The following is a 23,676-nucleotide window of genomic DNA, read 5'->3' as shown; positions in this document are numbered from 1 at the left end:
CAATTAATTAGAGCCTAGCTTGGGATATATAAGACTCTGCCTTTAAAAATCAAAATCAAACCAAACAAAACCAAAAACTACCCTGGGCTAGGAGTGCCCTGCCCTGAGTGGTAGAACACTTGCTAGCATGAGTAAACCACCAGGCTTGATCCCCAGCACCATCTGAAGCAACAACCACCACCAAACACACATAGAGCAGTCTTCTTGGTTTGTAGACTATCAGGCAGCTAACTGAACTTGGTTTGTGGGGTTTAGCCTTTTGGACTCCTAATTTACCTTGAATAAATAATAAAGCCAACAGATTGAAGAAAGCAAAACAACAAGCTGGCTGACACCCACTGTCAGTTACTACAGAAATTTCTAAAAGGAAAACCAATGACACCTTTTTCATAAATGTCATATTTTGGAAAATATTTTCATAAAATATTTAAGTTAACATGTAAAAAGTTTATTGGTGTTATTTTTAAATGAAGTCACAAGTATTTTTAAAACATGGGTCCTGGGGAAGAAACAAAGAAAAAAGTTATTATTAAGTAATTATTTAATTCACATAATAAAGGCTCTTGGAGTCCATAGTTTTTGAGAATATTCAAAGGTTTTAAGATAAGTAAGTTGATAAGGTGCTGTCTGAGGAAACCAGAGAATTATTGCTGGGATGAACAGGCAAAACTGTCCCCTTGCTTCTTCCCCACGCTCTTCACAGAACAAATGGCATAAGAAAGAAAACACTCATGTTCTGGAAACCTTCAAGTGTCTGAGAAGCTCTGGAAATCAACAGCACCTCCTTCAACTCTAGTCCCTGTGATACTCAGTGCACAGTGTCCTGCCCATCTAAGACTCCAGCCTTCTAGAGAAAGGAGGGTAATTTTACTCTTACCTGCCAGAGTGTTCCAGAAGGAGAGTGAAAAACTGTCAACCTGCCTCCCTCCTGAAAGTTCTATGCCCCCAACAGTATCACAGTTGCTGTAGGTGGAAACGACTGGGGGGAACTTCAATAATGAATTTTCAAAACAAAGATAAAGCTGGGTGGTGGTGGTACACGTCTTTAGTCCCAGCATTTGGGAAGCAGAGGCAGGAAGATCTCTCTGAGTTCAAAACCAGTCTGGTATACAAGAGCAAGTTCCAGACAGAACAGGCTCCAAAACTACAGAGAAACCCTGTCTCGAAAAAAACAAAACAAAGATAAATGTTTAAGTATGCTCACTGTAATGTTGCTTTAAACACAAACTAAAAAAAGAAATATAAAAATTCATCAATAGGAAACTTGTAAAAGTACATCCATATTATGAAATATGTTCTATGAAAAGGAATCTGCTAGCTAGCACTGCATGTTATGAAGTGCCAAGGTATCTGTCTGATATTATAAGGGGAAAACTAGGGATATATTATATGATTGGATTTGTGTACAAACTGATCTCTTGGTCTGTATGCCATTATGTTAAAAATTCTGGAAGAAAACAAAAAGAAATGCTTAATTTGGTCAATATAATCTCAAGTTTGAATTTATTTGGATTTTTAGTCAACTATTCATGAAATGTTCAGTACCTTCTCTTCCTTATTTTAAAAAGAATTCACAAAGGAAGTCCTAGTTAAGAGTCCAGGGGCTTTATGCCGTACCCAAGAACAACAGAGAAGCACACACCCAGTTCTACCGCGCAGCAGTGAGAATGAGGAAGCAAACAGAAGGGGTCGCCCCTTTCTCTTTTGTCGGCATCATATGAGCAGTGTGTTGTGGAGTCAGGATACAGCTGGAATCCACTTGTTCTGAAACAGTCATTTCAAAAATATGACCACTGACTTATATATTCAATTTGTGACCCACTAGGCACTGACATAACCAATAAGAAGCTTCTAGCAAAATGCTATGAGAGGCACAGATGTGTCAAAAAACCTCAAAAGCATGTAAAATTCCAACTTTCTAGTCAAAATAAGTCACTAGACTGACTACCATGATCAAGCTGGCTTTACTGTGGACATGCAGGGTTTATCCAACATATGTAAGTAAATAAATACAGAAAATCATATAAGAGACTTAAGACAAAAATCACATGATTATTAATAGATGCAGAAAAGGCCTTTGACAAATCCAACATGTTTTCATGATAAAAGTTCTAGAAAAAGTAGGTCTAAAGGGAACATACCTCAACCTAATAAAGACTACATATGAGAACTCCAGAGCCAACATTATCTTAAATGGAGAAAAACTTGAAGCAATCCTATTAAGGAATAAGAAAGGACTGCCAACTATCCCTCTCCTTTTCAATAGTCCTGGAAGCACTAGCTGAAGCCACAAGGAAAGAAAAGGAAATTAAAGGGATCTAAACAGGAAAATAACTCGTCAAATTATCCTCATCTACAGAAGATATACTATACATAAGAGATTCCAAAACTTCCACCAGAAAAACTTGTTCAACAAAATAGCAGCGCACCAAAATCAGTAGCAGTCTTTCTATACATCAACAACAAACACTGAGAAAGAGAATGGGCACACACTCATTTACAGCATCAAAGACAATAAAATACTGTGGAGTATACAGGTAACCAAGGAGAGGAAAGCCCTCTACAATAAAAACTTCCTTCCTGAAGAAGAGATTGAGAAAGACACTACAAACAGGAAAGACTCCTCATATTCATGGGTCAGTAGAACTAACAGTGTGAGAATGACCATCCTACCAAATGCAATTTACAGATTTAATGTAATCTCAACCAAAATATCAGAGAATTTTTCATTTTAAAAGAAAAAAAAAATCAAAACATTTTTAAGAAATTAGAGAAGACTGGGTTCAAATTTGCCCAAGGAAACAGTTGTCTGGAGGAAGAAAGTGACCACGTATATGATTATTTCTGTGTGACAGATACAAAAGGCAGACCACGGACATATTCCTCTAGGTTAACACATGGCTACTAAAGCATTAAATTCTGCTTTACTTCCCCTCTTAAGTATGACCTTTCGTTGGCATACCTGAAAGAAAGCTTGGACAAGAGCACTGAAGACAATCAACAGCTTTACAATTGGGTTCACTGGGTTCTGCTATTTGTTAATGATTACATATATATCATAATACATAATAGTATTAATCTAAGATCGAATTCAAAATTTCCAGATTTCTTAAGTCTTCAAAATAAGCCAATGTTTATTAATTACGGTAAAAGCCCGATGAGACAGACTGACTGGAAAGCGCAAGCGTGACTTCCTTTAGACAGCGCCCACGCAGTCAGAAACCGTGAGCGATTGTGCTTCACTCTCATCCTCCCGCCGGGACAAAGAAAGCTTTTCTCTTTACTTTTCTCACTTTACCTTGGGACAAGGTCTAATCCTGGAGCCCAAGCTGGCTGGGAAATTCCAGAAATCTTCCTGTCATGGCTTACCAGAGGCTGGGATTCCAAGTGTGACACACCATGTCCAGCCTTCTGGACCTCTATTAAAGCTGAATAACTAATAATCCAAATTCAGTCTATCCATTGTAGCCTGACAAATCGTGCACTTTTATTTTTATTTACTTTCTTTCTTTCTTTCTTTCTTTCTTTCTTTCTTTCTTTCTTTCTTTCTTTCTTTTTTTTTAAAACCAGGGTCTTAGTATGAATCTCTGAGCAGCCTGGAACGTGATATGTAGACCACGCTGGCCTAAAGCTCAAGAGATCTATTTGTCTTTGCTGGGATTGAAGTTGTGTACCATCATGCTTAGCCAAATGTGTGCTCTTGATAAAAATGTTTACACTATTAACTTTATTTTAACATCTATCTTAATTTCCTTTACAAAAGGAAGTATTAGGTTCATCTACGCCAGTGGTTCTTAACCTATGAGTCAGGACCCTTGACAAAACTCTATCTCCAAAATTATTCATGTTACAGTTCATAACAATAGCAAAATTACAGTTAAGTAGCAACGAAAGTGATTTTATGGCTGGTGGCCAGCACAGCATGCGGAGCTGTATTTATTTAAGGGTCTCAGCACTGGGAAGGCGAGAACCACTGACTAAGCAGTGCTCTGTGGCTGCCAGCCTCTCACCTGCTGAATCTTCCAAATCAATCAACTTGGGCATCAGGCTTTCAGGGAGTTTTTCCGGTAAGTCATAGCCATTTTTCCTAGCAACCACCAGATGAAAAGCAGCACAAAACTCATCCAGTGTCAAGGCGCCATCTTTATCGAAGTCTGAGAGTTCCCTGGAAGACAAGCCCGTTATCACCACCCTTTGCTTTGGAGCCCCTCATTTACTGAAAAAAAAAAAAAAAAAAAAAAAAAAAGTAGACAAAAATTTCTCCCACAAGGAAGTAAAAAAATAAAATTAAAAAAATTCCCATATGTGCAAAGAGGTGTAAGAAAGCAAATAACAAACTATAGCACAGAACCAAGCGATCGGCACCTGAGTGCTCACGGTATGATCCCGTCAACGTGCCTGCATGCTCGGCATTCTCAGAGTACAACAGGAAAAAGAGTCTCCAAAATTAAAGTCACCAAAATATTACCTTTAACTCCCAATGCACTTTAGTAAGAGTTTAGTTCAGGTTAGGTATATAAAATAAACTCCAAGAAATTATTTAAAATTCTGTTTTTAATTATCAAAGTTCAATAGTTTTACACTTTAAGGAAACAGGTTGGTTAAAGTTTAATAGAAAAATATGGCTTCTGCTCTGCTGTCTTTGCCCCTACACTGAACTCACGTGCATGTGCACTATTTTTTGAGACAAAGTCTCACTATATAGCTCAAGCTGACCTTAAACTCACAATCCACCCATCTCTGCCTCTTGAAAGCTATGATTACAAAGCCTGTACCACTATGCCTGGTCTCAGGGAAGAATAATGATATAAAGTAAAATAATGTTTATCTGGTTATTCAATTTTTAAAAGTAATTTGAGGTTATAATTTGTGTTCTAAGGACTAATTCCAATTATGTGGCAGCTATTTTGAGAGTCTTAATCTATGTATAACATGAGAGCTAAGCACTATTCCTATGTTTTTGACTAGATATAAACTTCATAAAAACCAGGAAAAATCGACAGGCATGATAGCAGCCTTTTCTGCACTCAGTACTCTAGCATCGGGGGCAGTCAGCATGGCTTTAGTTCTAGGTCACAAGAACTCTTTAACTAGCCTTGTTTATTTCTCTCCTAGAAAGAGAGGCTCACTGGCCTCGGACACACTGAGTTCCCCACCAGTACCTAAGGCGGTCTAGTCCTACTTTTAAGGCGCTAGAAATTCTTTGGAAACAACCCACATGAACTAATAGATTATACTTACCAAATATGAGAAAGTTCAAGAATAGGAAGTTTTGATTTTGTAAAAAATTCTTTAGCTGCAGATCCTGAAATATTAAAAGTTTTACTTAATGTTATTCTGAACACAGACGCAAGAAGAGAAGGTAACAGTCTTAGACTAGGGAAAAGGTAACATTATAATGTGAAAATGTCATGTTTTTGTTTCCCAGTAACTATAAAGTCCTTTTAGACAAATAATGTGAGCAATAATTAAAATCTAGGATCAACAAAACAATATCAGAGATAATGAAACCGAGACTTTGTCCTGGCCCACCTAGAAGAACTTCTTTGTCCGCGACTCACCTGGAATAAATCCGTTCAGGTCAGGCTGAATGGTTGTAAACTGATTTACATAATACTGTCTCTGTTCGTCTGTTATTTTCCAGGGGTCCTCACAACTACTGGACTGCCTACGAATCTCACTGGCGGTAGTAGCTGAGGCTACAGTTCGTACTGTTGTCTGGTCCTGCAATGAAACATTGTTTCCTCAGTACAGCATCTATCTAAATGCTTACATGGACCAAGATTGCTAGGTACTTTCCCGTGAAAGTAAAATTACCTTTTTGAGGACATTTAAAGGGTAAGAAGTCATCAGCAAACCACATATTGTTAGGGTCAGGTTACTGGATATGTTTTCACACAGTGAGAATATAAACATGTAGGATGACAGCATTTATGTAAGCAACAGAAAGTTATGAAAAATGTGCTAAGAAAGCCAAGCGAATATATTCCCAGATGTAGAAATCTTTTATAACTTCACTAGGGAATTAGAAACAGAAATAAAACCAGCCAGAACTTTGTGAGACACTCTGTGGGTAACAGACTTGAAGAAACAGCACAGAGCAGAGCTCTCATTTTTTTTTTTTTAAAGTAAAAGTGAACTTGCATTTGTAAAATCTGCAATAGCAAAATATAAAAACAATGACTGCAGCGACTTTAGAATGAAGCAAATAAAAATGCAATTCCAATAAAATGTCACACCTGGACAGAAGCAGGATGCATGGTTAAAAGAGTACTGGTTGGTGGAGTATCTGCAAAACTGACCCAGTTTTCTTGAGGTGGAGGAGGGGAATGCCCAGACCACACCGCATCACCAGCAGAAGAGCCTAAAAGGAGAACGGATGACCACGCTGACTCGTGTTTAAAGAGACAAGAAGTTACCAGGTTGACTCACACATCACAATGGACTATCGTGTATGCGTTGTGATAGTCCCTCTTTCTCTGTCATTGTAAAGAAATGGATTCCTTGCTGTTCAATTAAAAATGTTTCATTTAAAGCTTTTTAGTTATTTTGTGTTTTCCTTGTCAATATTAAAATCCCTATACACCCAAGATTGTAGGAACTAATTATTCTTTGTACCACCAGGCTACCTGGCACCCATAATATTTTGCCTAAGCATCACAGATGTAACTACTACTTTCCAAAGCAGTTTGTATCTACCTACAAACTTCATAATTGGTTTTGCTTTTATTTACCTTAATTTATAAAGAAAATGATTTGGGGATAATTCTTAAGAGGAATGCTATTGATTTCCTTTAGTTTACCATATTACAAACAGTATTTCTAAAGAATTTCAAGGGGCTGGAGAGATGGCTCAGTGGTTAAGAGCATTGCCTCGTCTTCCAAAGGTCCTGAGTTCAATTCCCAGCAACCACATGGTGGCTCACAACCATCTGTAATGAGGTCTGGTGCCCTCTTCTGGCCTGCAGGCATACACACATATACAGAATATTGTATAAATAAATAAATAAATATTAAAAAAAAAAAAAGAATTTCAAAATACCTGATTGTGCGTCACCAAAAGGTGACCAGAACGGCGCAGGTCCTGGGAGAGGTCTCTCACTATTTCCCCCGCTGGGATGGCGGTTATGTTTCCTCCAAGTGTGTGGAGAAGTTGGTGGGGACTGCTGGGGCGAAACTACTGGAGATGCAGGTTCCTAGGGAAAATGCTCTTTAAAAATTTTCATTTTGCGGTGACATTTTAATTAACAAATATAAACAGGTGTTTGTAAGTAAGCCCCTCCCAGGACCCTGGCTGAAAACGTTTCCAAGCGTGTGCCTACCTGCTGATCTGCAGATGGACGAGGCTGGACGGCATCGTGGCTTCCAGGCCCCTTCTTAACCTGCCCCCTGCCAGGAGGAGGAGGAATAACACCAGAGTAAGAGCCCTGGCTTTCAGAGTCCGAAGAGTAGGAGGCTGCGTGGCGAGATTCTTGTTCATTCTTTGAAGCCACAAATCGTGGAAGAGGAAGATCCTTTACTGTTAACCATAAAAATGATGACACGTTCAGTACTTCTTACCTGAAATACTTGGGAACAAAGGTGTTCACATTTCAGAGTTTATGGACAGTCTGCTTATTTGTATGGTTTTGATAAGCTGGCATCTCATAAAAACCCCAATCAGAGATGGTATAAACCTTTTGAGTGTAATGTTAGTGCTCAAGATATTTTGAATTTTGGATTTTCCCATTAGGTATGTCCAACCTGTATTATTTAAAATAGAAAGGACACCCATATGAAAAGATGAAACAGGAGGTGAACTAGATATTAACTATCACTATTAAATTTAGACCATTCTCTTTCTTGGGACAATTTAGGAAGAATCTTACCAGACATGATAAAACAAAAATATTCCTTGATGGGTGGCAAGCAAGAGCTATGTACATGTCTACTGTGTGTGTGTGTGTGAACTGCGTGGATCCTGCAAAGTTCCTACTGACAAAGAACCTGAGGTTCTGAGATTGCTGAGTAGTGACAGTCACTCAGGATCACCCAGAACCATAGCCTAGGCTGCTTCTACTTGCACTAGAGGTATTTATTAAGATGTCAGAGCCCTGACTGAAGGATAGGCTGTCCCCCGAAGTCTGAGACTAGCTTAATTTAGAAGGAAATTCCTTATGTGCCCAGCATGCCCAGCTGTGTACATGGTTTTCTATCTACCCAATTTCAGTCTGGCTCATTACTTTCCTATTGCCAATATTCTCCATCAGTTTTTTTGCTGGTGGAGGCAGGGTTTCTCTGGGCAGCCCTGGTTGTCCTGGAACTCATTCTGCAGACCAGGTTGGTCTCAAATTCAGAAGTCCCCCTGCCTCTGCCTTCTTAGCACTAGGAATAAAGGTGCGCACCACCACTGCCTTTTATCTGCCAGGGCTCTCCATCAATTTTGGACAAAGGATAAAAACTGACTCTGTGTTTCAAGCTAACCATAACTCATAATTTAGAGCAATACAACTACAGAACCATTTTCAAAGTAAGGTGTACTTTTGGCCAACACAATTAACTTCATCTCTTTTATTTTACTGAGACAGGGCCTTACTATGTAGTCTTGGTGGGCTGGAACTTGCTAAGCGGACCAGGCTGGCTTCAAAACTTCAGAGATCTGCCTGCCTCTGCTAGGATTAAAGATGTGTGTCCCTCAAGCTTGGCATGACTTTGCTTCTCCATAGATCCCCAACCTAAAGAAATAAAACTGCTAAGCCTATCTAGTAAGGACATAAAGAATCCAAAATTCTCTGAGAACTTAAGCTTTCAACAGAAGAATGGGTGGGTGACAAGCCAGAGGATGGACTACAGTGAGAACTTCCGGATGACAGGAGACTAAGCTAATACTTCACACAGCATCCATTTTATTAGGCCTGTGGGCAAGCACCTGTAATCTTAGCGTACAGGCATTCCAGGGCCTGAGTTTGAGGCCAGCCCAGGCTACACAGGTAGACTGAAATATCTGAATATTGCAGAAATTCATACTTTCTCATTTCCCCTTTCTCATGAAAAGTATGAAACTACATTTAGGCATCTCTCTTTATAGAATGTGTATTTTCTTTTCTATCAACAAGTCTCTAATTAAAAAAATGAATTATCTGAGGCAAACACTGTAAGGTGAGCAAATGAAGTTTCAGTTTACTAATATTTTAATATTATCTCTATTAACTAGAAAGGGTGTTTTTGTAGATTTCTTCTCTTATTCACCCCCATGTGTGTATGAGCACTCATGTGAATACATGTGCATGAGCACCATGGTATACATGTGGGGAGGTCAAAGGACACTCCGTGAAGTCCATTCTTTCCTTCTACCACATGGGCCCAATGGCTGCAAACAGGCTGTCAACACCTTACTAGCGAATAAGCCATCTTGCCAACTCTAACCAGAGCTTGTTCTAAGGTTAGAATAGAACATCTTCCCAAACAAAACACCAGCAAATATAAGATAAGAAAAGAAGCTGGTCTGAGTGGCTCAGTCCTATAATTCTAGCTACTTAGGACATTGAGACAGGAGAGTAGCAAACTCAAGGCCAGCCTAAGTTACAGAATAAAATCAAGGCCAGCCTGGGAAACTTAGTGAGAACTTGTCTCAAAATAAAATGAGGACTAGGGTCATTGCCCACTGAGAAAACAGTTGACTAACATGGATAAGGCCCTACACTCACCCCCACCCCATACATACATACTAAAAACCACAATAGTAAAGAATAAAATAAGGAAGCTACATATAGAGGTCACTATCATTTACCTTTATAAAAGTATTTGCCTAAATTCTTTCTAGGTGAGTTTTAATGAACTCTAAAAACAGTCATCTTACCATTGTCATCAAATACATATTGCATAGGAGGCTGGAAGATGGAGGAGGCTGGAGATTGCCTGGCAGTTAAGAGTACTTGTTACTCTTGCAGAAGACCCACATGGTGGCTTACAATTGTCCTTGACTCCAGTTCTAGAGGATCCAATGCCCTCTTTCGACCTCCACAGGCACCAGGCACACACATGTGTATGGACATACATGCAGGTCAAACATTCATACACACAAATAAAATTAAAACTTAAAAAACATAGTATTCATTAGGAGGTTAAGCATATTCTTCAGCATAACACATATAAGATAGAAATGTTTTTCTAATGTTCTCATATATCAACAAGTGACAATTAGGCCATGATACTTCAAAGTCACAAGGGCCATTATAATATTAGAAAAACTCAAAAGTACATTGACTTTGGCTTCATTTGTAATTAGAAGACTATCTTCATTTTGTACCTCAAGTATGTCACATTTACCTGTGTTTATACTTTCCACTCTTAATGGGAAACCAGATTGGGCAACAGCTACAAGTTTCAAAGCGATGTAGAACTGACTTCTTCCAAAGTAACCAAGTCTTGTTGCACCACAAAGCTCCATGATCTACAAGAGAATACAGTATTAACATTAAGATTTATGACAAAGATTCTTCATCCAACAATAAATAATTACTCAACTTGCTTCTAATGATCTGAAATATTTTACTATCTCAAGTAACCACCAGTTCCTTCAACTTTCATGTTCATGTTTAAAAACAATAGGCATTGATTTTATAAATAAGGTCAAAAATTGTTCACATTTTATTATAATTATTGTTTTCCCCAGAGCTGGATGTGGGCAAGAGAACCAAGAGTTAAAGGTCCTACTCAACTGTTCAGTGAGTTTCAAGTCAGCTTAGGCTACGTGAGTTCCTATCTTAAAGTACCAAAGGGAAATAACCATTTATCCTTCAGAGTTGTGTTTAAAGAAACAGCACACCATCTACACTTTTATAATAAGTAATACAAAATAGGCTAGTACGTGGTTATTTAAAGTTACCATCATAAAGGGCATAACATGTGGGGCAATGCTAAAGATACACGCAAGGGAAAGTCCTGCTACATAGTCTAACTACCTAAGAATGAATTTGAAAACCTGTCAACTGCCAAAGCCTGTCAACTAGTCTGTTAGTTGAGATTAAGAGTTAATTTTCTTACATTTTTGGTTGTGACCCTAGCCTTTAACAGCTGAGACATCTCTATAGGATGGGAAAAGATCTTCACCAACCCCACGTAAGACAGAGGTCTGATCTCAAAAAATATACAAAGAACTCAAGAAATTGGTCATCAAAAGAACACATAATCCAATAAAAAAAAAAAATGGAGTACAGACCTAAACAGAGAACTCTCAACAGAGGAATCTAAAATAACTGAAAGACACTTAAGGAAATGTTCAACATCCTTAGTAATCAGAGAAACGCAAATCAAAACAATTCTGAAATTCCATCTTATACCTGTAAGAATGGTCAAGATCAAAAACACTGATGACAACTTATGCTGGAGAGGTTGTGGGGTAAGGGAACACTTCTGCATTGCTGATGGGAATGCAAGCTGGTACAGCCCCTTTGGATGTCAGTGTGGCGATTTCTCAGAAAATTAGGACACAACCTTCCTCAAGACCCAGTAATACCACTTTTGGGTATATAGCCAAAGGATGCTCAATCGTGCCACAAGGACATGTGCTTAACTATGTTCATAGCACCATTGTTTGTCACAGCCAGAACCTGGAAACAACCTAAATGCCCCTCGACTGAAGAATGGATAAGAAAAATGTGATACATTTACACAATGGAGTACTACACAGCAGAAAATAATAACGACATTTTGAAATTTGCAGGCAAATGGATGGAGCTAGAAAACATTATTTTGAGTGAGGTAACCCACACCCAGAAAGACAATTATCATATGTATTTGATGTGGGAGAGTTTTCTGTTTGAGTTGATTTCATTGGCTAATAAAAAAAACTGCCTGGCTCATTTGATTGGCCAGCCCTTAGGTGGGAGGAGTAGACAGAACAGAATGCTGGGAAGGGAAGTTAATAAATTGCCATGCCTCTGCTCTCTGGGTCAGACTGCCATGCCTCTCCTCAGGGAGCGAGATGCGATGAAGCCAGCCGCCAGTTCAGACATGCTGAATCTTTCCGGGTAAGACACCACTCGTGGTGTTACACAGATTATTCGATATGGGTTAGTCAAAATGTGAGGAAGAGGCTGAAACTTATGGGCCAGGCAGTATATAAAAGAATACAGTTTGTGTGTTGTTAATTTGGGTAAAGCTAGCCAGTGGCTGGGAGCCGGGTGTCGGGAAGCTGGCCCGCAGCTCCTCACTACATGTATTCCTCATAAGTGGTTTTTAAACATAAAGCAAAGAAAAACAGCCTACAAATAATAATCCCAGAGAACCTAGACAACAATGAGGACTCTAAGAGAGACATACATGGATCTATTCTACATGGGAATTAGAAAAAGACAAGATCTCCTGAGTAAACTGGGACCAAGGGAGAATGTTGACAGGAAGGGGAGAGGCAGGGAGGGGAGCAGAGAAAAGTGTAGAGCTCAATAAAAATCAATAAAGTTAAAAAAGTTAATTTTCCTTTGTCTGATTTTCTTAATTGTATTTAATAGGACCATACTACTTTTCTTTAAAACAGTGAAAGTGGACAAGGATCTGATTTGATGGGTGTAGTGTAGTTATTCAAGTACAGGTAAGGAAATTTCACATATGAATGATGAAATCATGGCTCAAGAAGATGAAGTGGGTCTAACACGCAGACCAAAAGAACTCATCTTAAACAAGCACAAGTATTTTGTCACACCTTCCCCACTAGTACGAACTCCTTTGTGTTTAGCCATTTTCTGATACTTGAAATAGTCAAAAGAAGGTAAGATGTAGAGACATTGTGCTATTAAGTCTGAAGAAAGTGTTTACAGAACTGTAAAAAAGAACTTTTAATACAACTTGATCTACAAACCAAGTTCCAGGATAACTAGGGCTCTTGCACAGAGAAACCCTGTCCCTGAAAACAAAAGCCAAAACAACAAAAAAAAAAATCATTAATGGGTAAGAAAGATCACAGTAATAACTATTTGTTTACATGAAATGAAAGGGGGGAAAAGTTATGTTTGGTGAGTCATTAACCACTGGGGAAAAATTCTTAGTTCTGCCACTAAGGGGCATGCGCTCCTGAGGAAATGTAAAATGTGCAAAGGAAATTTAGAGCAGCAGGTGAAACCACTAGAAAACTGAGGAAAAATGCCGAATTAACAAAGGAAAACTACATTTGTAGTGTGATTACTGTCCTAATTCACTCCTTTTCTGACCACCTAAGGCCTCTTTGGAAATCATTACACATCTTAGGTCGTTCTGTTTATAAAGCAAATCATTTAAAATATTCCAGTTACTATCAGAAAAAAAAAAAAGACCTAAAAAGATCACAGTCATAATCACAGTCTGATGCCAAGGGCTGTCAGAAGAGAGTTCAAGAGAGCCAGGATCTTAAGGGAGGGGAACAGCACAACACTGGGACTGGAACAGAAAGGAGTAATGGGGAGGTAGATTTATGTTTATATAGGAAAAGGGGTAGAAGGGGAGGGCAGAAGGGGGTATAACTAAATCTAAGATATCTGAAAAAGACCTCCTCTCTCTCTCTCTCTCTCTCTCTCTCTCTCTCTCTCTCTCTCTCTCTCTCTCTCTCTCTCTCTCTCTCACACACACACACACACACACACACACGCGCGCGCGCGCGCAATTCTTAATCCATATGAAAGAGTTTAACTGGAATAACCCTACAAGGGGATCATATTTGTTCTAGAAGCAAATAAAAAGCTCAGTGCCATGTGTTGATTACCTCTCCTGTAGTTGATGGTAAGTTATCTCAGAGACCCCACCACCACCACCACCACACACACACACACACACACACACACACACACACCAATACAGGCTATTGCTTCTGGTTGCCCCAGAACTTGACGGTAAGCCCTAGTACTGAAGACCCGCCCCCCATACAGTGGTCAGAGGGCAAATAGAGATCAAGTCAGTGCTGACAGAAAGCTTCCTTCTTGCCGGCTAGCTCTCACAGTGCTATGCAGGGTGGTGGTGGGGAAACTCGTCAACAGTCTTACCCAGGTGTGAATCCTGCGAGTTGTAGTAATGACCACAGTGGCAAGAAATGACCACAGCTGCAACAGTGTCATGAATGTTATATATTATGGGTTAACCAACCGCTTGCTGATCAAGGCCCATTCCACAGGAGAAAACACATGCCTGGTACTGTAAATCTGGGCAAGAACCCATGGTTGGGAGCTCACAGGCCCTAGGAATGAATCTATTATTATTTTGTTCAATATTCATAGTATTAAAATGTCCTCCAAATTCATACTTTCTACCTGTAGATTAATGTGGTGCTCAGACCTCGAGTTCCTCTGTGCAGTGACAGTCACAACAAGTCAAAAGGTGGAGAATAAGGGGGTACAGGACATCTATATCAAAGCCCCGTGACAGAAGAGGGGCAGTATGAGCCAGAGGTCACAGAAGACTGGGGTCAGTCTTCTAGAAATGCCAGGACCACCGCCCTCAGAAAACCACAACAGCTGTGGCTGGCAGAACAAGACCAAAGCAGTCAACATCCTAACATGGAGTAAGGGGTCTCCATGAGCCCCATTCCTAACTGAGGACCTAAGGAGAGCTGATGGCTTCTGAAGGAGGGAGACAGTTTTATGGGTTCATATTAGGTTGACCATGCATCACTGGATGGCCGCCATTCAGAAGTAAATGGAAACACAAATTGTATATGATAGGTTATAATGGGGGCGGGGGTGAATTTGGAAGAAATTAGAGTTTGGAGTGAAAGACCAAAATACATTGTATGAAATTCTCAATAAAAATATTTATTTTTAAAAAGCCCCAAGTCCCACTTCTGTTCTCGTTTTCTCCACACACACACCCACTCTCTCGTGGTTGTTTGAGACAGGGTTTCTCTGCCTAACAGCCCTAGTTGTCCTGGAACTTGCTCTATTGACCAGGCTGGCCTCAAACTCAGAGATCCGCCTGCCTCTGCCTCCTGAGTGCTGGATTAAAGGCGTGCACCACCACAGTCCGGTCTAATTTCTACTTATTAAAGATTACAACTGTTAGCTGCCTATGAACTTCCTAATTTATCGTTTCCTAACTTCCAACAGAGCAGTCTTCATTATTATTTCAGTAAGTTTTATATTACAGTTATTGATCTCCAAACTGCTGTGGAATTAACTCATTCAATGATTATTTACTTAGCACCAATTATGTCTCATTAAAACCACTGAGATTCCAACAGGATCAGAATGACAGGCTAATTATCGAGAAGAGATGAGGGTGTGGTCGGGAGAGGAGATAGAGTATCAGTGAATGAAGCTGAAGATGTAGACAAATGCCACTCGCTACACATCACATACACCGTTGCCCAGTTTAAAGAAAAGCTCCCCTGGTCACAGAATATTATCATTTCCATACAGTTTATCATTTCTTCTGCTTTACAGTTTAGGGGATTGTCAAAGTCTGTCTAAACTAGAATTTGTTTTTTAAATGAAAAGCAAGTCACTCAATCCTCCTTTATAAAACTACCTATTTATTGAAAAAAAAACTATCATTTCTGAGGTAACTTGAAAAGCCAAGTTGCATGTACGCTGTACTACATATACATGCTGGCCCTACACTGAGTATTTTAGCTTGAGAAGACAAGAATATAATAGGCTTAGCCAAGTCCTCTGGGTTTTGTTTGTTTGATATTGACATTTATTTTCCTAAACAATCTTTAGAGTAATTTGAAAATCACTTGAGATTTTACTCAGGAAGGCAATATACTACTTATATAGCCTTGTTCCAAGCCTGAACGTGACCATTGCTGCTATTGGTCTTCCCTGAGGTTCTGGCCACAGCAGTTTATGCTACTGAACTAGTTCCACTCTTAGGAGGTTCTTTTTTTATGGGGGGGGGGTCCTATTTTTAAATCTATAAATAATAATCTTACCATGTGTATTTGGGGCAGAAAATTAAAAATTGTGTTTTCTTCTCTCATCTATTATACATTATCAGATTTCCTAATATAGAACTATACCTGGATTCTTAAAATGATATATTAACTTTCCAAATAATATTTATAAAATTATAATCACAATCTTAAACTTAAAAATAATGCAAAATTTGGGGTTTTTCAAGGGTATATTCCACCTTTATAACTAATAGCAAAACTTGCTCTCTATGTTCTGCGCTATTTCAATCTGATCAGTATCAGGTGTGTCATGAAAAGGTAAAAGCGTTCACCTGTAATTGCAGACAAATTCACATGTGACCCAGCTGCTTCTGTGTTATTTTAAATAAGTGAGGTTTTTATTTTTTAAGCTATTTGATCATTTCCTACAGAATCAATTATGACTTCCAATTTTTGCTACTTAGTAAATTCAGCATCATTCAAGGTAGTCTCATTCTTAAAATTTCTTCTCTAGAGTAATTTTAACCAAATACTAATTACACAAATTTGTGGGCAGTTCACTCTTCCTCCAGTGGCTGGTTACACGACCACAAGGAACACTTGGAATGCCTCTTAGGATATACACTCTCAGATCCCTTCCATTAGTTATCAAGCTCTCTTGGGAAACCCAAGGGCAGGCAGTGGGTGTTGGTGTACCACTGATAACTAAACTTTTAAGTTTTATTTTTTTAACACTGTAAAATTTGCATGATCATGGGAAAATAAATAAAAACTAAAAAATTCAAAGTTTCTACAATCCTCATTAGAACTGATCATTCCTGTCATATATTCTCCCAGTTTTTATTATATGTACATAAATGCACATATAAATAACATGTTTTACACACATATGGCCAGTGTGTGGCTTTATCATGCATAACTCCAAGGGCTTTTACATCAGTACATAGGTCTCTGTGATGGATGATGTCAATGTACTAAGCTCTAGAATCACTGAGAGACATGCCACTGGGCCTGCCTTTGAGGATTATCTAGATTAGCTAACTGAAGTGGGAAAGACCACCCTAGAAGCCAGGTGCACCATTCTGTAGAGCTGGGGGTACCCCGACTGAATAAAAAGGAAAAAGTCAGCTGAGCAGACACTATCAAGCTGGCTCAATGGGTAAAGACATGGGTGGAAATCAAGAACCAGCTTCTCTGCAAGCTGTCCTCTGACCTTCACACACATGCTGCTTATGCACACCTATCCATATACACAAATAAATGCAATTTAAAATTAAACACACACGCGTAACAATTGATACTAGTGTAAAAGTTTAGATTGACTATAATATCCTTCTAAGCAAGCCAGAACACTGGTTGTGTGGTCTGAGGAGAGAGTAACACAGACTGATCAGTGTAAAACAAGACCCGATGACCTGCGTCGGCCCCCAGACTTCCACAGTCATCCTCTCACCTCCCAGGCTCTGGCACTGCACATGCGCACTCAAGCACCAAATAAGTTCCGTGCATAAAGAAAAGTAAAGCACCACTAAGACATCTACATTGACTTCTCTCTTATAAAAGCTCTGTTCCATATTGTTCACCAAACGTCACTGATGTCGGGCTGGCAAAAGGTAAATAAAACTGACTTTGCTCATTTGAAGTTGTAGACAGAAGACCACTTTCATCACTCACACAGTATGTGCATCAGTGTGTGCAAATGTGAACACGACGTAAGGTAATACATTGCCTCACTTGACTGCAGTGGACATTCAGGATCATAGCTTCTCACTTTACAACCCTAGCCACTGTGAACTTCACAGTGGGTATTTCAGAGACTCAGTCTTGAAAAACTGCATTTTCCTGAGAGCTCCATGGCTTTACACCTCGCTAACAAAACATATGGTTATTATAATTATGTGTATTCAGGCAATGAACTCAGGGCTTTGTGCACATTAAACACAGACTTTATCACCAGGCTATATCCCCAGTTGTGATTTTCACTATAATTTTTGATGCGAAACCTTTTGAAATATTTTCCATTATCTTTTAAGTATTGTGAACTTGTGGCTATGAACAATGTAAAAGTCCACTGTGACATAATATCCATATATTACAGATCTTTAAGAAACAGTGGCAGGTTCTTCTCTCACACAGGGAATACACTGCTAAGAGTCCTGTTTGCTTTGTCTCTGTATGGACTGGAGACATCTCCCTTGTTTCCAAGTCTTCATTTTTCTGTTCTGTTAGCAGTCTCTAGTGATAACCTGTACCTTCCGTGCCATGAGGTTTTAGTTTTAAACTGCACAAAACAAAAGATAGATCTTTAATAATAATTCTTCAAATTGTCCCTGAGCAAGCATCTGAGCGGTGCTTTTCTGCCTGTGTATACAAACACAAGATGGAAGGGACTTGCATGCCTTGAGCACACACGCTGGGCGAGAGTGAACAGTCTCAAGTTTCTATCCTGTCCTTTAAAATGATGCAGTAGTGGCTCTGGAGAGATGGCCTCAGCAATGAAGAGCTCTGACTGCTCCCAGCGATCCCAAGTTTTGTCTCCCAGAAACTCAAATGGTGGCTTACAACTTGCCTGTAACTCCAGTCCCGGAGGATCTCATGCCCCTCTTCTAACCTTCCTGAACACCAGGAATGCTCATGATACACCAATATACATGCAGGCAAGCAAAAAACACCCACAACATACAGTAGGTAGAAAATACACCAGAGTGGAACTCATATAGAATTATACAAAAAAACGAAGAGGCATCAGACTGGCCTACTTGCCTAAGGCCAGAGGCCCAACCAAGGATAAAGCATAAATCAGATATAAACCTTTCTCCTAGCACTTCTGTTCTCATGCTTCACGATATCATTCTTTTAAATGGCTGAAGAGTATTCTATTTCATGTATGTGCCACTTTTTAAAAAATCCATTATTAGGCTGGGTGGTGGTGGGCTCACGCCTTTAATCCCAGCACTGGGAGGAAGAGACAGGTGCGATCTCAGTGAGTTCGAGGCCAGCCTAGTCTATAAAGTGAGTTCAAGACAGCCAAGGCTACACAGAGAAACCCTATCTTGAAGATTCCACTATTATTTGATGGATGCTTCCAACTGTTTCCATTTCCTAACTATTAAGAATAATCTTTAATAAACATGAGGGTACAGAGGTCTCACTGAAATACTACAACTTTCTGAATATACATCTAGTAGGGGATTACTCTGTATGTGTGGGACTGATCTTGTGTGTATGGGGGGGGGAGGCAAAGGTCAACCTCAGGGTCATTCCTCACTCACTGGAACTCTACTAGCCGGCAGCTAACCAAGTGGATTAGGCTGACCAGCCAGGGGCCCAGGAGTTTGTCCCCATCTCCCAGCACTGGGGTCTAGTGCCTGCCACCCACACTCAGATTTTCCCAAAGGTCAAACCTAGGTCTTCATGATTGCACAGCAAATACTTACTCCCCAGTCCTCTACTCCCCTTTCTGCGATAGGATTTTGTTAACATCTCAAATGGACTTTCCATCTCACTGTCCAAGCCAGTCGGGCCTCAAGCTTGCAGGCAATGACTCAGCCGTACTGAGGTCACAGGCTTATGCTAGCAATACATAGCCGTCCTGGTCTCCATCATGCACTAACTTACATTGCACAAAGAGTAAGAAAGTCTCTTCCCTCCCACCTTTGCCAAAAACTAGACCTGATGATGCTCCATTTACAAAAACAAACAAACAAAACAAACAACAAACAAGAACAAACCCCAAATGAATTCATGTAAGAACAGAAATAGTGAAACTATTAGAAGAAAATGTGAAAATACTTAATGACATGGAAGGGGCAAGTATTCTGGAGGGCACCAACAACAGAGGGAACAATAGCACAAACTGACAAATGAGGCCATGTTAAACTAAGGGGCTTCTGCACAACAAATGCACAATCAACAGTGAAGAGCTGACTCTCAGGATAGGAAATGTTTGTAGACATCTAGAACATATGAGACTTTTAAAACCTTCATGGGCAAATTAATCTAACTAAAAGTTGGGTAAAAGACTTTGACAGATATTCTCAAAGAAAGACATCCAACTGACCATACTATCCAACATCTTGTAACAATCTGCCCATCCAGCTATGACCGAATCAATAGTCTACAGTTTCGTTCTTTCTATTACAGCTCCAACCTCTTCATGTGTGGGATTCCCCTCTGTATGCTGTGATTACCATTAATGAATAAAAAAGCTGCTTTGGATCTACAGCAGGACTGAACTTAGTTAGGTAAGGAAAACTAAGCTGAATGCGGGAGAAAAGGAGTGGAGTGAGAGAGAACCCATGTAGCCCCTGCTGGAGACAGATGCTGAGAACTTTTCCGGTAAGCCACAGCCACGTGGAGAATACACAGATTAATGGAGATGGGTTTAATTAAGATGTAAGAGTTAGTCAATAAGAATCTAGAGCTAACAGGCCAAGCAGTGATTTAAATAATACATTTTCTGTGTGATTATTTCGGTTCTGGGAGGCTGGGACGACAAGCCAAGAGCAGCCGGGAACCACAAAGCGGCTTCCTCCTCACTTCAGTCTGAACTTCCTGCGTGAGTTTCTGTATTATACGAGCCCCTGCCCCCACACTACTTCGCTCTGACCATCCCTCACCCCACTGCTGTGGTGCAGACACTGTGGTTTGGTGACCACTGGGATGTAAAGCAAGCTCTGACACTTTCCAATGCAATGATTATATGTACTATGGATCACCACCCGTAATATATATATATATATATATATATATATATATATATATATATATATATATATTTCATTAAAAGTTAAGCATTTTATGAAAACAAGCATTGTGTGCTCTTTCCAAAGTGGTCTGGATAAAATGATCATTGGACAGAGGCTGGCCATTAGAACTCACAGGGCTCCACCTGTCTCTGCTTCCTGTGGCTGAGATTAAAGATGTGCACCACCATGCCAGCTTGTGAACACTTCCATGTATGCTCTTCAGCACTGCAGTTACATTACTGCAGAGGGAATAAGTTAAGGGAAAATAAATAAAGGAAGAAGCAGAAAGGGGGAAACACCAAGACCCTTCATTCTGAAGCGCGTTCCTTCTCCCTACTGTAGCAGTTAGGTTTAGCTTTAAAGCACACCAATCCCTAATATTTTGGGTTTTATTTTTAAATTCATTTTAACTAGCACACAGGCCCCACAGAGATAAATCAATAGTTAAGAAACACTGGCTACCTCTTCAGAGGACCTGAGTTTAGTTCACAAGCACCTCTAAATCCAGCTCCATGGGAGCAGATGCCCTCCTACACACACGGCAGACACTCACAGACACACTCACACATAACTAAAGCTAGAAGGAAATCTTAAAAGGTGGTGGGGGGGGGGGGGGCTTTCAGCCAGAGGCCTTGAACCAGAATCAACACTCACTGCAATGAACATTTACAAGTAACCTGATTGAACAAAGCTGTATACTGGGTGCACACTGTGGCTCCCAGTGCCACTAAGATGAATAAAGAGATGTTGGGAGAGTCAGTTAAAGACGGAGAAGTGAAGTAGATATTTTGTTTGGTTTTGTATTTATTAAGTATTTTGAAATTTTTCTTGGGGGAGGCTATGGGGGTTGAGGGCAGACGTGGAAGGACTGGGAAAAGATGGACTGGGGTGCATGATGTTGAAATTCCCAGAGAATCAATAAAGAATTACTTTAAAAGAAAGAAAAACTTTAAAAACTTAGCAGAGTCCGGAAATAAGCACATAATCCACACCATTTACTGACCTCATGATCATGCTTGCACTCCTAAGTAACTCCACTACCCCGTGACCAACATCACGACCAAATCTCTCCTAAAATCAAGTCTAGTGCAACACAACCGGGCCAACCCTTCTGAGCACTTGCCAGTTTGTACTAGAGCAAGTCTCATCCCACTTTTACTGTATCTCTTATCCGAAACTCTTAACTGACCTATTGCTTTGCTGACACAAGTCAAGTGATCTTTGACTTCCAAACCACATGCTTCCTGTCACTCGTCGCCTGCTGAGTTTCTCTTCATACAAATGAACATAAGTAGGCATTCTCTTGGGGAATGCCTTCTTGTTCCCCATCTTTCTCTCAACTCCCTCTCTACAACTTCATTTTACTTTTTAACTACCGCCTCCTCATCAAGGCTTAGTTCTCCGTGGATCCCTACGTATACCCTGCGGTAACGAACAGCCCATATGTTGTGATGCCTGATAGAGGATTAGTTTCTCATGGATCCCTAAGTAACACCCTGGAGTAGACGAACAGCCCGTAGTGTTGTGATACTGATAGGGGGCACCTGTATTATTTTACAGACCACTCAAAACCCCCCAAAAAGAGTGTAAAGTGTGTCAGGAAATTTACTAAAGTTGACTAATACACAATCAGACCTTTCTTGCTATATGTCAAACAATAAAAATACACAACGAGAAAAAACATATACAAGTGTAAGTAAATACGTATACCAGTTAAAAACAATCTAGCCATTACTCAACATATAAACTTGTGAAAAGAAAGAGACACAATATTCACTTGTCATTTGAAAATAAGGAAACAATTGAGATGAACAACACCAGACGTACTGAAGTGTAGACGTTCTTTTCATAAAGCAACTGTGTAGAAATGAGACAGCATTTATCTCTCAATGACAACAAAAGCCACAAGTGTTAATTAATGAAAAAGAGGCTAAGAATTTGAGGGGGGTGTAGGGAGACTTAGGAGGGGTTGGTGGGAGAAGGAACACTGCAAAGAGTAATTATTTTTGTTTAAAAATTAAATAAAATTAAAAAACCACAAGTTGTCTTCTATAATTTTTCATCTGAGAGTGTTCAAATACAACTACATCTTTATTCCCTAACAGAACTCCTCCGAAAGACCTCAGCACTGCACACTGCATGGGGCCTAGGAGCACCTTAACTGTCTGGAAGGCAGGTGTTAGTCTATCCACTAAGGAAAGGAACCATAATGCATGTGTTGGCTGAGTCAGTCAACAGGAACTGGATGAAACCAACCTATTAAACATTAAAGTTTATGGACAGCACAGATAATTAATGACTCCCTTTTGTGATCCCTGACTTTTTTCAGTTATAAATTCTATTTGCTCTAGGCAAGAGCTCATGAGCATTCTACCCTGTTAAGAGTGGCACATACAGACCAATAAGTTTATTCATTATAGTTTATACCACATTCACAAGGTTATCTAAACAAATAAAACATTTGTGACAGCCTCAGAATAGGACTATAATGTGAAAAACTGAGATTACCTTTCAAGTTTACTGGCAATTCAATCCAAGTCTCATATTCCCAATTAAAATATTTTTTATATTAGCTACATTAGGAAGCAGTCCCCCCAGACCCTACCATGAAGCCTTAAGAACATAAAATGTAAAATACATGGTAACAGGAAGGAAAAAACACAAAAATAAAAATAATTAAAACCTGAGCTTGAAACAGCAGTTGCTATGCTATGGTTTATGAAAAACAGTGCAGTAAAATAAATCCAACAGTAACCTGTACTTGGGGGAACCAGAAATTTTGTATCCAAATTTGCACATTTATAAGAATGAAAAGGAGGGCAATGCATTCAGTTACGCCAGGGGACAAGAGAAGTAAGCCAAGGCTGAGTACACAGCAGACCTACACCTGCCTCCAAACCTCCAAAGACGAAACGTCCACGAAACCAACAGTGAATACTGCAACTCAAAAAGCCAAAAAATTACTTATGTTTTAGTTAAAAAGCAGTATTTTTCAGGAAGATTTGTTAATTTTCAAACCTGATTTACATGGAAATCTACCTACAAAGAACCAAAAAAATTTTTTACCAAAAACTTTAAAAATAATAGTTTAGA

The 23,676-nt window shown here is 39.6% G+C and overlaps 1 protein-coding gene across 1 annotated transcript in view; it reads right to left on the bottom strand.

The window, feature by feature from the left end:
* The window catches only part of Reps1 (RALBP1 associated Eps domain containing 1), a 73,318-nt gene that overhangs the window by 24,364 nt on the left and 25,278 nt on the right, over positions 1 to 23,676 (bottom strand). Inside the window, 7 exon segments of the mRNA XM_042055540.1 lie at positions 4,011 to 4,165; positions 5,242 to 5,305; positions 5,562 to 5,724; positions 6,240 to 6,364; positions 7,043 to 7,196; positions 7,323 to 7,519; positions 10,309 to 10,432. Coding sequence (XP_041911474.1) covers positions 4,011 to 4,165; positions 5,242 to 5,305; positions 5,562 to 5,724; positions 6,240 to 6,364; positions 7,043 to 7,196; positions 7,323 to 7,519; positions 10,309 to 10,432 — 982 coding nt within the window.

This window comes from Arvicola amphibius, chromosome 8 (assembly GCF_903992535.2).
Source record: "Arvicola amphibius chromosome 8, mArvAmp1.2, whole genome shotgun sequence".
Lineage (NCBI taxonomy): Eukaryota > Metazoa > Chordata > Mammalia > Rodentia > Cricetidae > Arvicola > Arvicola amphibius.
This window is presented reverse-complemented; position numbering and strand designations above follow the sequence as displayed.